The sequence below is a fragment of the Astatotilapia calliptera genome, chromosome 12 (assembly GCF_964374335.1).
Source record: "Astatotilapia calliptera chromosome 12, fAstCal68.1, whole genome shotgun sequence".
Lineage (NCBI taxonomy): Eukaryota > Metazoa > Chordata > Actinopteri > Cichliformes > Cichlidae > Astatotilapia > Astatotilapia calliptera.
Window position 1 is genome coordinate 3550054 of NC_137433.1, and position 16487 is coordinate 3566540.

The window sequence follows — 16487 nt, forward strand, 5'->3', positions numbered from 1 at the left end:
TATATATATATATATATATATATATATATAACAAAAAGCTGTAAGCAATAGAGAACACGGTCCAAAAACATATGGGAACACAGTATATCAACATGTTTAATGTTTTGTGTTATTTGCTTCATCTCAATAAGCATCGTCCCTTTGGAAATTCATCAGCATAACATGGTATTTGCCTAAGCATTTAGTGTGGGAATGAGCATCAGCACAGCAGCTGCAGCACAACTGCATGCAGAAAGCTACTGTATCATCCAACAACCACTCTATACTGAAATGTTAGTGCAGCTGCAGCAGAATTATTATTGTTATCCAATTTATGGTTTGCATTAGATTCCATTTTTCTTTACACTATCAATTAAGATGAATAAACAATCGTACAAAAAAAGGACATGTACATAATATATTAACCTCTGGAAACAACAATTAACTTATCCCATTACCCATGAAACAGAAAAAAAGTGATTCAGGGGTATTCATTTTTTTGTAAATACAAACTTAATGTATTAACTGTAACAGAAACTGAACACATCTGATTGCACTTACTGTTATTAGAAGTTTTTTTTTTTTTGTTGTTTCATCTTACAACTTTACCCCTCGGTCAGTCCAGTTTTGATCAAGTGTGCAATGTCAGTTGATGTAATCCACATATTTTACAATAAACTGGTTTTAAGTAAGCAGTCACACATATATACAATATAACAAGTGACATCTTGCACACAACCTCAGCAGAAATATATTCACCCAAACAAATTAGTCCTTTATACCATATTAAAGACTGCTTAAGGCTTTTTTTTTTTGCGTACAAATTACTGCCGTCCATGCTAGACAAACTGATATTAACGTTGTTGTTTTTTTTGTTGTTTTTTAGAGTTTAAGAACCCAGGGTGACACAGCAAACATATTAAACACTGCATCTTAACATGAGGCAATACAAAATAACTGACTACAACTGTGCGTGAATTTTTAAAGTTGATGAACAGGAGTGATAAAGTTTTAACACAGGCTGCCTGTTTAACCATGTCAGTTTTTTCATAGACGAACGACTTCACTCATAGACAGGCACACATAAATGGAAGAACATGTGGTAGCCAGCCTTTAGGCGGCCTCGTGGTTTGTTTCTGTCGCTGAAAACACTTCTTTAAATGAAGCCAGTCATCATTAAGCAGCATGAATGCCACTGATCTAACATTACGTGGATAGTAGCCAATTTTTGTGAGGAAAAATGCTAAACTAACAAGGAGACGGAAAAAAAAATTATGGCCTGAAAGATTTGTATAGACTGGGAAAAGAAGCATGGAACAAAAAGTTGTAATCTCTCAACTCTAAATAAATAAATGTGACAAAGGCGTAACACAAATAAAACAACCATCAAATAAAGAAGAAAGAATAAAGCTATGGTATGTAAAGTATTACTCTGCGAATGCACCTCTGTGCCGATGGGAGAAATGCCAAATGTTGGCAGCAATTGTTAAAAGAGAAAGGGTGTAAGGGGCTAAAAAGTGCCTTGGTGGATAAAACTCCACTCTCCCTCTATTGGCCTGAGAAAAAAGTTCTTTAGTTATGATTGCTGCTGTTCCCCATGGTTGTTATTTTCCACCTCCATGTTGTTTAGCTCTGTTGAGTTGGAGATGTTGTTTTGAAGCCTCAGTTGATCCAGTCCTTCCTCTGCGTTTGTCCATGAGCTCATTGACTCATGTACTGTTACTGTGTGTTCCTCCATCTGCCTTTGGAGGCTGTCCATCTCCTCCCTGAAAGGGAAAAAAACAACAGAAAAAAACTGTTACATCAGTTCTGGCGTTTGAATAACTGCCCAGCACTACAAAAAAAAAAGTTTCATGTCGGTTTGCTGATAATGTTTAACCAAATCATTCACACAGAAAAAAGATCTTACTTGAGCTGTCGTAGACAGTTGTGGAGATTGTTCAGTGGCTCCTTGTTGACAGAAGTCGAAGGCTTCAGCAACTCATCCAGTAGGGAGGCAGGCACTGGGCAGTCTGGGATCTTAACTGGCGTTACTGGGGTGGATGGGTTCCCGTCACTTTTCAGTTCCATGCGCTGCTGCTCCAACAACAACAACAACACATTATTTTTATATGGCATTATACTTGCAGTACTGACCTTTACATCTCTGTAAAAGACAGAATGCCTTCATTACTCATACTGTAGAAAGTAATGGGCACACCCAGCTAAATGACAACATATTAGCCATTGCTAGTTGCACCCATATGAAATATTAACATACGTTTTATTTGCTTCGGTTTTAATCTTTTTAACAACAACCTCTCATGACGAGACTCTCGCAGAGGGAGAAACCATAATAATCACATGCAGCAGTTAATACTTTACTGTACATTATTTAGTGGACTCCTGAAGTTTAAATGATCTCACAGCTAGGAACTAAGAAAGCACTAAACAGGTCACATAACACAACCGTTCACGGCATGAAAAGTTGCCTCACCTTCCTTAGACGACTCTGTTTGAAGTCCTGTTTGAGTTGCTGGTTTTGAAGCAGGACTGTCTTCATGCTGTTTCTCAGCTCACCCACTTTGGCCTGCAGCATAAACTTGTCCTTCCTAGTGCTGCTCAGCTCCTCCTGTACCGACTCCAGCTCCACTTTAATATTCTGAGTCAGACATTTTATTTTACCAGTAAATGGTTTGAAAGAGGCATAAATGACAGAAACATGGAAACATGAGACACTGTGCCTATACTGTATAATCAGGTCAAAGCTTGCCTGCAGAGCTGTCTGTAGGTTGTCGAGCTCCCTGTGGTGGCACTGCTCCATCATCTCCACCTGCTGTTTCTGAGCTTCAATCTCCCTCTGCCTTTGCTCCACCTCCCACTTCAAATCTTCAACCTGAACCAGCAGCCAGTGTTAGACATCAGTGTTATTGAGAGGTGATCTCCAACAGTAAATTGGAAGGAGACTAAAACAGGTTTTAACGAACTGCAACACTGAAATGTTTATAGGAAATAAGGACTACATAACCCCAAGTGTTGTATTCGAATCAATTCAGCTAATCAGTATCAAATATTACAACAGTCACACAACAAAAAAAAATTTTTTTTCCCAAACTGACTTCTGTTGGTTAGAATACAAATGTAGCCCAACTAACAGGTAAAGTAACCCAAAACGAGTACTTGCCTCTTGGTTAGTGAGCGGCTGCTTTGCCAGTTCATCGTCCAGTTGTTTCCGGAGGATCTGGAGCTGGGAGTGAGCCTCAGCCAGCTCCTCTTGGAACCTGGCAACCTCCTGAGCGTGCTGCTCATCCTGAGCCCTGCAGAGTTTGTTAAGCAGCTTATAAAATCGTCAATTACTATAGGTTATGTAACACAGTATTAGATTAGAAATCATTAAAATTTTCCTGAAGTCACAGTATTCTTTAATCAGGCAAATGCACGCACTGTAGTTTGTGGGCTTCTTTCTGCAGAGCTTTAACCAGGTCCTCTTTGGACTGCAAGTCCTTCTTGATCTCTGACAGCTCCAGCATGGCTGCCCTGTAGTGCCGTCTATTGTGGGCTGCCTCAGCCTTTGCTGCTGCCACCTAAAGGAAACATTGCATAAAACAATATGGGAACTCCAAAGACCACACTACTCCCAATTTGGTGTCAAAAAGGAGAACGTACTGAGCTAGGCATGTGACAGTTTATCAGTTCGATTTATAGATTGTAAGCAGGTTCTTGCTGTGTCTTGTGTCAAAACAAAAAGTATTTAACTCCCAAAATACTTTAATAGGAGTTATTTTGAGGTTGTACTTCAGCTTAAAGAGAAGGAAATCATAATTTAGCCTAATATGCAGCACAGAAGTCTTACCTGTTCTTTCAGGTCCATGACTTTGGTCTTCTCTTTTTCCAAGGCCAGCTGTAGACTTTGTACCATCTGCTTCATCTGCTGGTCCTCCTCCTCTTTACGCTTCAGAACAGCTTGAACCTGAAACCCCACTTTTCTAGTTTAGTCTACAGGTAATATGATACTTTGTGTCACCAGGATAATAAAAACAAAACCCACATCTATATTATTAGATGCAATCCTTTTTTTTTCTTACCTGCAAATTGAGCTGGACAAGATCTGCCTCCCTCTTTGCTAAGGCCGACTCCAGAATGTTGGCATGCTCCCGCAGTGCATTGTGGGACTGAGCTAATCCGGCCAGTTTTCCTTTTTCGTGTTCCAGCTCAAGTGCCAATTTCTTGTTGGCATCTTCTAACTTTCGGATCCGCTTCTTGAAGCAGCGCGATTCTTGAAGCTGTGGAAGCAATACATGTCATTGATACAAAAAACTAAACAACAAACAAAACAAAACATATGAACTGAATAATTTCAGAAGTGCAAATAAACTGCTCATACAGTTGTATTATTGATGAAAAAGTTCATGAAATTATTTCTTTTTTCATGAACCAACTAAGCTCTGGGACACCTAACCTATCAGTCTATTATCAGTGATTGCATTCTGGTATTCATACGTAAGCCCGTTTTACAATAATCTTCCTTAAGTCTTCATTATATGATTCCCACATCAACAAAAGCCACGGTGTTAGCAAAAAAATTGACAGAACATGAAGTGACATTGTCTTAATGCATTTTATACTTTAAGATTGCTGTTCTTGAAATCTTAACATACGTATATTTTATTTATTCTTTTGTATATTAATCATGTTTGTCACAAGTAGATTGGACAGCAGGAGAGTGTGTCACTCGAAGACTTTTTTTCTGTTTTGTATTGTTGCCTTTTGGTTGGTTCTCCAAAGCGTACGATCTTTTAGTGAAATGCCCATCTCAAGATTCTGGGGAGACACGTTGATAGCTGGAAGATGCCATGAGATTAACAGAGAAAAGCATGTCTGAAAGGGGCTAAAAAGAGGTTTGAACTGAGAAAAAAAAAAAAAGTATATGAGCTATAAGATGAAAGATTAACAAAGTTTACCTCATCTTCAAGCTCCAGAACCTTCTCCTGGTATTCTTCCAGCTCTGTGGACGTTAGGGTGATCACTTCTTGAAGTTCCTTCTCTAGCATAGCTTTGCTGTTGGTAACAGCCTGCAGTTCAGCCTGTAGAGTCTCAATCTTCTTCTGTATGACAAATAAATAAATGTTTGAGTTAGCCAACAGCTACAGTTATATTCACGATGCAGGGGCATACAACCTTCTGACAAGAAATGGTAACAAATGACAAGAATACGGGTCAATCCATATAAAAAAATCTGTCAAAATAAAATAAAAACCTCACGCATTCAGAATCAGATGATATTTTTAACACTAACTTTAGCAAATGTAATGAAGCTGTAGAGAGGGCTGTTACAACATGGTTGCAATGCATAAACCTGGCGTTACCAAGGTTAATGCACATTTGAGAGTTGAGTAGTGCACAAAGGGACTAGAGAGAAAGACAGATGACTCATACTTTAACATGATCCCTACCACCTATGTAAGCGCTGTCCATCATAAACGAGGTGTACAGACAGTAACACATGTCTGTAGGAGTTAATGCACCCATTTTATTTATTGTGATACAAACTAAATAAATAAGAGCAGGTATAGCTTTCTAACAGTGATACTTCTTCTAATGCTTGAAACTCTTTAAATAGATGTTGCAGCTTGAAGCTTTAAAAGAAGTGCTCATTACCTGCAAGGCCTGGCTGTTCCCTTCATCTGATACCTGGGCCTTCAATTTAGCCAGCTCCTCCTCAGCCGTCTCCTTGTCAGTCAGAGCCTCTTGGAGCCTCCTGCTCAGGATGCCCACGGCGTTCTCGTAGGCCTTGTGTTTGGCCTTCATCTCCTTCTGAGCGCTGGTCAAATCTGTTCCCAGCTTCTTCACACGCACCTTCTGTTCAGTGATGGCTCTATTTCAAAGAACATATGAATGAAAAAAATAAATAAAAATGTATTTTAATTCCTGATATAACAAACACAGAATTTCTGAGGAGGATTTAAAAAAAAAAGAAAAATCACACATACAAACTTTTATTTCTATGAGGCGTTTAGGCATTACCCCTTATTTCTATTTATAAATACCAAATGACTACAAAGAGGGGCATCATGGGCCAAATCATCACTGTGGGACCACATGACTCACTTCTTGGCTTCAGCCTCCATTTGCTCCACCTGTTTCCTTAGACCTTCATTCTCCTGTGTCACTGCTGCTAGCTGGCTCTGATCAAACTGTAGAGACTGCATTGGGGGGGGGGGGGAAACACCCAAGGTTAATATAATATTTTCTTTATTATATAATACTGTAATGCCATGAGCAAATATCAGACAAACAGTACCTGAATCTGGGTTTCGAGCTGATCCCTTTCATTCTGAATGGTTTGCAGATGGGCCTCCATGTTACTCATCTGCTCCTGCACTCTCACCACTTCCTTTTGCAGCCGGGTCTGCTCCAGCTCTGCCTTCTGCTTCTCCCCCTGAGCAGCCAGTAGCTCCTGCTTCAGATCCTTCACCTCCATCAATAGACGCTTTTTGGTGGACTTGAGCTCACTGATCAGCTGGTCTTTGGAGCTGGCATCCCTGCGGTATGCTTCCACCATCACCTGTGAGGTAAATGGCATTTTTAACCCCAGTAAAAGGTTTAAAGTGGAACAAAATACTTATGAGGCATTTGCTCCTTTGGAGATGTGCAAGTAGTCTCACTCATATTTGCCTTGACTGACACAGCAGGGAAAAAACAAGAACTGACAGCACTGCAGGAGACAGGGCTGCATCATCTCCAGGGTTTGAGAGAGATTTAATTCACTGATGCCGTCTATTCATAGAGGAGTGGATAAGCTTTATTTTTGCAGGCCAAACATGAACACAGTCCACCAATGAAAATGGCTATAGTGAACCATTGTAAAACCTATAAGATGGCAAATATAATTCTAACCTTTTAATGAGAGGACACAAGTCTGTTGTGCCATTTATGAATTAGCAAGAAAAACATGAAAATGAAAAATCTCTCTAAGACTGAACTTGCTGATTTTTTTTTTAAAGTGCTACTAAATGCACATTGCTTTTTAACAAATTGACAACAAATACCATATTTGCTTACTTTTATCCTGTACATGTTTAAAATTAGGGATGTGCACGACTAGTCGACTAATAGTCGCTGCTGTCAGTAGTCGGTAACAGACTTACCAGTCATTTAATCTAATTGTTAAAATTTTAATTGATACCCAATGCTGGTAAATTCTTGTGTCCTAAATGTTGTTGAGAAACGCCATAAATCTGTTAATCAGATCGTTTGGTTAACACTATTATTGCTGGTTCTTTTAAGGAGACAGAATGAGATCGTGGATACAAATGGCGGAAATTAGCTTTCTCCGAAGGGTGGATGGGCTCATCCTTAGCAATAGGGTACAGAGTTCAGTCATTCAGGATTAGTTTATTGATAATAGAGACATTTTCACAAAAACTTACTTGGTTGTCATGTGTTGCTCAAAACAGTTCAATTACTATTTGATGGACCAAGATGTTAATGCATGCATATAAAGAGGGCCTACAATAACTCAAATCTTGAAAGGCACACAATGCAGTGCATGAGTCTGTCATTCTGTCAACTAACTCCACCCTTTTCATGACAGTCTGTCAATGCAAAATAAAGCAGCCTTGGACAATGCTCAATCCAGTGAGGCGTGTCAGCACCGCTCTCCTCCAGAGAATGTGTCTGCCATCTGGCTCTACAATACATACTCCCACGGCAGCCACAGCCTTAGCCAGCTGGGAGTCACTCTGACAAGTGGCTTATAAATGTACATGAAGTCTTTCTGAGTTGCTGCAGGCAGCATATAATGTCATGTAAAAGCTATGAAGGCGTCTTACCTTTTGTTGCAGGAACTGCTCCTTAAATTTCTGAGCTTGCTTCTTCAGGGAATTATTTTCTTGTTGTAAAGTTTCAATCTGTAACATAATACAATTGTTTCATTACTCACTATAAGTTGTATCAATGCTACTTGAGTTTTGTTTAAATTAATATTAACTACACTGAAGAAAAAGGGGTAAATCCTCATTCTTCAGGCACAAAAACAAGCCTTTTTGACCTATTGCAAACATTTCCAAACTGCAAAAAACATTTTAGGTAAATGTAAAATAAATTAACTCTACCTCAACACATCTTCTGTCTCATACCTGATTGGCTTTGACTTGGACTTCCTGTCGTAGTTGATCCAAGACATCTGAGGCCACCAGAACATCCTCGCCAAGCCTCTCAGCACTCTCATCAAGTTGGCTCTTGTCTGCTCGGGCTGCCTGCAGTGCTACCTCAAGGACAATCTTTTCGTTCTGGAGGTACTGGATGTTGTCATCCTTGGCAGTGCTTTCTGTCTGCAGCTCAGCCAGCTGGGCCTCCAGCTCCTGGTATCGGGCCTCTAGCTGGTTGATGGACTGCTCTTTGGTGTGCAAGTTCTCCTGAGTGGTTGTCAGCTGGCGCATCAGCTCCAGATGTTCCTTCTGAAGTGTCTGCAGCTGTGCATCCTTCTGGGAAAGGGTCAGCTTTACCTAAGACAGAACATTAAGAGCAGAGTTTACAAATGAAGAATTACGTCTAAGAATTTTATTGCACATGCAGGGTGACAAATAAGTCACGGTTACATTTGGCATGACTACCTGCTCTAGTTCTCTTTCCAGGGTGCTGGCTGTGTTGGCAAGCTTTATTAACCGTTCTCGCTCTTCTTCATACTCGTCCAGCTTGTGCTGCAGGTCATCTTCCACCATGCTCTTTGCATCCTGGATCTGCTTGTAAGCAGCTTCTTGGGTCAGCATGTCGGCCTACATTACAGAGAGTAAAAGCACTTTAAACAATGTTCAAATATAGTCGAGATACACAAACGGTTAAAAGTACATTTTACTGCAATTCCTGTGATTTTTTTTTTTAAATATTTTGAGTGGTTTTATTTAATTCCCTTGGCTAAATAACAAAGTTAACGTGTAGTTTGTTTTGACTTTAGATTTAAACCTGAAGCTGGAAAATACCTCAATGCTCTGTAGCTGTACAGCGATGCGTTCTTTTTCTTTGATGGAGCGGTGCTGGGTCTCAGTGAGTTGATGTGACAGTGTCACATTTTCCAGCTTCAGATGCTCCAGAACACCAATCTGAGTCATCTGTCCAGCCTATAAAAAAAAAACAAACAGAACCAGACATGTCAATAGTTATGTCTCCTGCATGACAACTAATGCCAAGCCGTGACATTAAAGCCAACTGCACGGGCATTAAACTTACCTGCATGTTGGCCATTTCACTTTGCAGACGCACTCTTGCCTCCTGGGCCAGAGCTAGCTGCTGCTGGTACCACTGTCTGACCTGCTGAAGTGAATCGATCTCGGCCTGGGAGGTCTTCAGTCGGCTCTGTAGGGTACTGCGCTCCAGCTGCACCTGTTGAAGCTGACTCTGAAGACCACCCATCTGCTGACGCAACTCCTGAACTGCAAAAGCGCAGGATCAAAACATAAAATTGAAAAATATGAGGTGGAGGTGAGTATATACACTCAGCCATTTGAGTCTCCATCACTCACCTGTATTGTCCCTTGAGGTTACAGCGTTTTGCATCTCCTCCACCTTCCCCATCAGCCTGTTGTACTGGTCTTCAGCAACCTTTAGATCATTGCTTAGAGAAGCCAGACTGGCATTCTTGTTCTCTAGACTGCTCTGGAGCTCTACCATAGCCTTCTCTAGCTGGCTACAGCTTTGCCGTAGTGTGCCAACCTCTGTAGTGAGGGCACTCTGCTTCTCCTTGCTGACTTGAGCCTCCTCCATTTTAGCCTGCAGCTGTGCATTCACTGTTGCAAGCTGGGCCTGAAGCTCTGTCTTCTCCTTGAGAGCCTAGAAAACAGGGCAGGTGGTTATAGCATGTAGCCCGATTATTTTCAGTGTGTACTTGTATAATATTGGTCGCCCACAAGGTTATATTAGGAACTGAAGACCAAAAAAATAAATAAAATATTACTGATGGTTTGCATTACCTGATTGGCCTCAGATGACAAGGATTCCAGCTGGCCCTCAAGCCTCATTTTCTCTTTCAACACTTGGAGCACTTCATCATGACCCATCACAGAACTCTCCAAAGAAACACTAAAACAAATTTAAACAACCTCAGTGAATACGATCAAACAAATGAGTTGAGAGGTTCAACAAAAGATTATACATATCAATCTTTTTCCAAAATGAAAATTTTCAGGTTCCCTCATATACTCAGTCTGTGAAAATACACAGTAACCACAACTGCACTAATATTTTACCAGCCTCACTACTCAAATAATAAATTCAAACATTTATTGATTTGCCTTTCTTGTAAGAAATCGTCACCTGCTGGAGAAGCTGTCCCTGCGGCTACGAGGCTCTGCTGTCCCTTCTCTTTCCTGCTCCAGCTCCAGGAAGTGTTGCTCTTCAGTGGCTGCTTGCAGAACCTCCTGAAGGGAAGGGAACTGACCCATGGCCTCAGGGGCGATCTCGCGTCCATCTACTGTGTATGGCCCCTGCTGCCTCTCCACTGCTGCAGAGAGCACACCGTAGGTTCCCCTGGTAGACACGCTGCTGTAGGAAGAGCTGTCACTGTCGTTGCCATCATTCCCGGGCCTTACCCCTGATTCACTGCCATCAATTTCTGACACACTGTCCCGGACGTGGAGGGGAGCACCGGACTGTGCCTCTGTCTCAGAAGTACCGCACTCTGACGTCACACTGATCTCAGACAGTGTGGACACAGAGCTAATAGTGGAGTTGACAGAGCTTATGTCTGCTGCCTTTATGCCTCCTCCTCCACCACCACCACCACCACCACTCTCAGGAGACTTGTAATCAGCCAAGGAGTGGATCTTGTTAGGGCGAGGTGACCTGGACTTCTTTTCTTTGGGAGGAGGAATTCCAAGGCTACCAAGTTTAGGACCACGTGGGACACTGGTCCTGAGGAAGGAATACTCCTTGGTCATGGCAACAGTACTAGCCCGGGGTAATGCCTCAGGATGTAGCATAAGTTCTGGATCCAGGGTACTGAATGGTCTGCTCTTGGTGGTGGTACGATGAGACTAAAAAACAGGAGAGAATCAGAGGTTGTATTTGAAACAAAAAGAAAAAAATGACATCTATTCTTTAATTGGTAAAATGAGTGTCCAGCAAAAATAACCGAATAAATGTGTAAATATTTATATTCACATCAAGTAAAAGAACTTAGAATAAGTCCAGTAATTACTGTACAATTACTAATCTCAGTCACAAACATAGCCAAAAAGTTAAACTAATTTCACAGGAAAAGGCAGGAAAAAGTAAATCAGCAGAAACAAGTGACACTGTGCTGGTGCATCACTCTACCTCTCCTAAGATTACGTTCAAGGACTGCTTCTCTGACATTATCATGTAAATATTGTGATATAACTTTGCTCCTTCACCATGGTGCCAATGTTTCTGTGTATAATTTTTGCCAGAAAAACATCATTTTCCCTTTGCATTCACCCACCCTCTCCTTCTGTCTCTGCACTCTGTACTGTTTTAGTTGCTCCTCCAGGCGCCGGCGAGCCTCTAGGCGAATCTTCTCCTCATTCTCCATCTCCAGTGATGGTTTCTGGTTGGCTGAAAGGATGAAGGGCAAGGAATGTTAAAACAAAGAGAAAAATGCTACCGCTTAACATATACTATCCAACTACAGCAAAGCAGATTATTTAAACAGGCTGTTATGTCACGAATGCAAACGCTGGAATTTGGCATGGTGGTGAGTGAAGCTGCTTGAAGCCTGGTTCTCAAATGACAATGGTAAACAAATTATTCAAATTTTAGTTATTTTAATACTTGGCCATGGGCAGTAAGTCAAGGTTTGCCACTTGACTTAAGGATTAATGGCATTTTTAGAGCAGGTGTTACATAACTGTTGCGTGTTACACCCATAAAATTAAAGGCGTCCTATAGGATAGAGCAGGGGTCAGCAACCTTTCACACCCAAAGAGCCATTTGGAGCCGGTTTCCACGCAAACGAAAACACCGGGAGCCGCAAATATTTTTTGACATCTAAAATGAAGATAACACTGTATATATTGTTTTTTACCTTTATGCGAACAACTAAGGTGTGTTGCTTTTGAAATCCATGAAGTGCTACAGAGAAAATTACATTTTATTGATGTTATTAACACATTTTGAACTCTTAAAGAAATATAACAAAAGGAAAGCTGAACTAAAATGATCCAGCAAACAAAAACTGTTGTGAGCCGCCCCCCTTATATCGCCTTTGGGCTTTTGGAGCCTTGATCTGACTTTTAAAAAATAAAAGAACTATGCTGCTAAAAAAAATTTAAAAATTGATGTTTGCAAAATTGAATATGTATTTTACCTGGTTAATGTGTGTGGCAAGGCGTGGTCTGTAGGGGAGGCGGACGCACCTGAGCAGCACCCGCAATCACGCCTCGCCGCCTTAACGTCTGTGCTCTCTATGCTGTTGTGTTGGTGTGTGTCGGGCTGTGAGCTGAAAAGCTACAGCCGGCTGTGTGCGTACAGCAACCGTGTGTGAAAAGTGGTCAATAAAGAGATGCTGAAAAGCGTGTTCATGCAAACATCGTCGGGTCTGCCGTGGTATGTTTACAACGGGACTTCTGCTCCTGAACCTCTGCGCACAGCGCCTGCAAATCGGGGCTGTTAAGAAGTCACATTCATCTTCACGCAGGACTGTAAGCTGTCGTCTGTGAGGCGTGAGCGGTGTTTGTTTGTAACATAGTTCACAGTGGAGCTGCCGACATAATGTGGATCCGAAGATCCATAATTGGCCTACCTGGGGTTGAAAGTCTCGGCAAATGCAGGCGTTTCGGCGGGTACACCGGCTTCCGCCAGTGTGACGCTTATTTTGAGCGATGAAAAAATAATAAAATATAATTGTATTTTTATATTTCAATATCACAACAATCTTCCAATTTAGAACTACAAGTTAAAAAGAACTAACATAAATAAATTACACTTCAACTAAATACTCCTAATTTATTTTCCCAAACCACGCGGAGCCGCAGTATAAGCACTAAGGAGCCGCAGGTTGCCGACCCCTGGTATAGAGGTACGCAGCTATAACACTGCAATAGATGTACACTGAATTAGAGCTGTGTATTCACCAACAATTAAGAGATACTTCATGTGGGTTTTTCCTGTGGAGTTATTTTGATTCTCTGTAGGAGTTATAATGTGCAGGCAAACAAAATCAGTTATTGCCATGCTTAAAAATATAAGCTTTCATAACTGTGAATCAGGCAATGGTGCCAATTTTTAAAAATACCATGTAAAAGATAATGTATCAGAGCGATTAGTAGCAAAACAAAGCCGTGAATTCAAATAGTGTCTTGAAAAAGAAAAAGAAAAAAAAAAGCACCCACACAAAATTTTAGTTAAACAAAAGACTGCTATGGGAGTTGCTGGGAGGAGGTAAAGTCAAACAGCTAAATGAAATCCTCACTGAATCCTTCAGTCCAGATAACACACAGACAGGGGAGTTAAAGCAAACACTTGTACATGAGCCAACGACCAAAACACTCCACATCAAAACGGGAGGTTAGAATAGAAAGGGTTATAGAGGGGGCATTCACTGCACATAAATTTATGCTTACACAGTTCAGTCTCCTGCATAGGCATACTGAGTCTGAGTGACTGCAATGCATCACTCTTGTGAACCGTGACCTCAGCACTAGCCCCCTCAGACTTCTCTAGCATCATGGGTGGATAAGCAGCCACACCTGGGGAGGGCTCGCGGTTCTGCGAGTTGACAGGGGAGCTGGTGCTCTGGGGAGGAGCTGTCAGAGGCAGGGTGTCCCCTGCAGTATCAAAGCCCTCTGCCAGTCCATTTCCATTTGGCATCACATCTGAATTGACAGGACCTGAAAGAGGAAGGGGGGAAAGCCCTCAGGAATCCAACAATTAGTCATGAGAAATTCTTGTGAACTAGTTTGAGTGGATGTGATTCTTTTGTCAAACTGGCTAGACAACTTTGTCAACCAACAATAAGGCAACGACAAACACTCATGTAACACTATTGTTACTGAAGCATCCCTCCTAGCTGCATCTACTCTTATAGGAGCAAAACTGGGATTCAGCTTGCAACACAAACACATTTAAAGGGACTGGAAATTATTTTCTTTGTTACCCACAGACTACAGACAAAACGTGCCATTTTCTGTCAGCGGTGGAAGTGGTTTGTTCATTTTACATGACAGACATTTTCTATGTCCTCTTGTCACTGGTTGAAGTAGTTATGGAGAAAACGGGATTCATTTTCAGCAATAGAATGCGGGAACGTCTGCCAAGCAGCTGTCATTCAAAACTGAAGAAATCATCCCAGAAATGTCCCGCTGAGAGGAGTTTATTTGCGGTAAAATCGTAATATCTTGTTAGAATTTTTTTTTAATGATGTTGTTTGTTGCTAATGTAATTATGGATATTTAAATGTACAGAAAATAAATGAGATATTCAAATGCTTTTTCCAAATATAATTACAAAAAATATTTCTGTACACTTTTCAGTAAAGCTTTTGTATTTCTGGGTAACGCACTGTGTGAGAAAATCTTCCTGCTACTTTTTCCAGTTTGTCTCATGTGTATCCTCAAACTCGTACACTTACATACGTTACAATTAGATACATTCTGTACACATTTTTTCTGTCAAAAACCCCCAAACTGAAACACTGTAAACAGATGATGAAAATTTTGAATTTAGCTCAGCTATATAATATGCTTGTTCAAAGGCCTGTGCAACATGGAGCTGCAGATGGCCTAGAGAGGCTCGTCATAACCACCAAAACAGGTCATGCATGGCAAAATAGTGTTAGATAAAAGAGACACCATTACACTTCAGAACCTCACAATCTAGGAATGAGTGATCCTTTCCAGAAAAGCATGCTTACTCACCGTTATGAATATCCCCCTTTGCATCCTTTGGGTTTTCCAGCCCTTTTTTAAATGTCGTTTCACGCTCCACAGCATGGGCTTGAGCCTCTTTGGATTTTATAACATGGTCCTCTTGATAAGTATTGGCCTCCATCTGGGCTGCCACTGACTGCTCAGTATCCACTTCCATTAAGAGAAGTAACAGTCACAGCACTGCTGGTGCACTTCTTGAAAGGGCATCTCACTACGCCATCTTCTTAGGAGGCAGATTAGCTGAGAGCATGTCAGTCTACAGGAGCACCTCCAAGCACATACAAGAAGAGAGAAAATATATAACAACTTTTAACGACACATGAGAAAGATCAACATGCGACACAGAAGAAGCCGTAGCGACTCACCAGGGATCTGTTTTACCCACTAATAAGGTTACGTAACAACAGTCTGCTTTTATAAGCTATAATTAAATACTAACAAACTACTTTGGTAAGTGGATTTTTCAGGTTAAATATAACTTAACTCTGCAATAATTTATGTGTACTTTAAAAACAAATGCAACAAAGGTTTCCCCGGCTTATCGCCTATTTGTCAGCCACGCACCACTGAAGTAAATCTGTGAGGGCATGTGTACAACCTACCCTATCAGAGATACGCCTTATTAAGCACAGTTGATATTTACATGTAAGCCTTTCCGAAGATTAAAAAACAGTGACAGCAGTACTCTGCAAAGCCTTTCCGCGTGACATGTTATATTATTATCGTATCCTACTATAAATGGTAACCTTTGACTCATAGGGTGTGCTGCAAAGACTGGTGCAGCCGCTGGACGCACAGCGGCTACAACTGCTGCTAGTAGCTAGGGTGCTAGCATCTACTCAGACTCAGACTCGGAGTCGGCATCTCGGGGAAAAAAGCAAGACAGTTGATGGCAAACATTACTGTAAAGCCCCTATATTTCCAGCGACTAGGCTGAATAATTTCACTTCATATAAAACTGGCAATGACAAGAAAGACGCACTAAACTTTAGGTGGGTAGCACTAGCTAGTGAAGCTAACGTGAGTGCTAATTAGCCACGGGACCTGTCAAGCTAAGAATTGCTACAACCTGGAATCGCCTTCACGCCTTCATAGGACCATTTTCTGAAAGTCATTCGCCGAAACACCTGGCTTCACCTTTGTTACAAACCCTAGTATAAATTATAAAATATATCACAGATAAATGCTACAAAATACAACAAATACTCACCTTCTTGCGAGCTTCGCCTTTTACTACGTGGCTGTTTAGTTTCGGTCCCTTTTCTGTCCGACTAGAAACACTGGGCTCAAACAATACATTATTTGAAACAACTAACTAAGCTTGTCGGGTCACTGACTGATTGTCTATGTGTACTCTCAAATGTTTAAATTTAAATAGAAAAACATATATTTTAAAGCCGCGCAATATCTGAAGATGTATATAGCAATAATACATGTATTACACGACCCATAATAAGGAACGGACAGCCGCTCCGGTGACTCTCTCGGATGTGGTACAATGCTTCACTCTTGTGGTCAAATACTGCGCCCTGCTTTCCAGCTGTGCTGTCAACCTGCAGCTGTGGCAACCACCAAAAGTACCGTCACAAGCAGCTGGTGCCACTTACCAAGACGGTGCACGGACATGCATTAATATACACACGATTA

General features: G+C 41.2%; 1 protein-coding gene across 2 annotated transcripts; it reads right to left on the minus strand.

The window, feature by feature from the left end:
- Positions 1-70: 70 nt before the first annotated feature.
- golga3 (golgin A3) lies at positions 71-16284 on the minus strand. Of its 2 annotated transcripts, none has more exons than XM_026187436.2 (24): positions 16051-16284; positions 14829-15108; positions 13662-13802; positions 11417-11529; positions 10270-10988; positions 9927-10035; positions 9480-9786; positions 9187-9389; positions 8940-9077; positions 8574-8735; positions 8097-8465; positions 7791-7868; positions 6260-6523; positions 6067-6161; positions 5617-5833; positions 4920-5063; positions 4044-4241; positions 3812-3928; positions 3403-3542; positions 3143-3275; positions 2732-2854; positions 2456-2620; positions 1889-2055; positions 71-1745 (listed from the first exon to the last, which is right to left on the minus strand). In XM_026187436.2, exons 2-24 carry the CDS (start codon positions 14995-14997, stop codon positions 1556-1558), a joined length of 4461 nt encoding a protein of 1486 aa, XP_026043221.2. In that variant the 5' UTR covers positions 14998-15108; positions 16051-16284; the 3' UTR covers positions 71-1555. The 2 variants fall into 2 exon arrangements, with proteins under 2 accessions (XP_026043221.2, XP_026043219.2); XM_026187434.2 differs by having other exon boundaries at positions 13536-13802.
- Between the last annotated feature and the right edge of the window lie 203 nt (positions 16285-16487).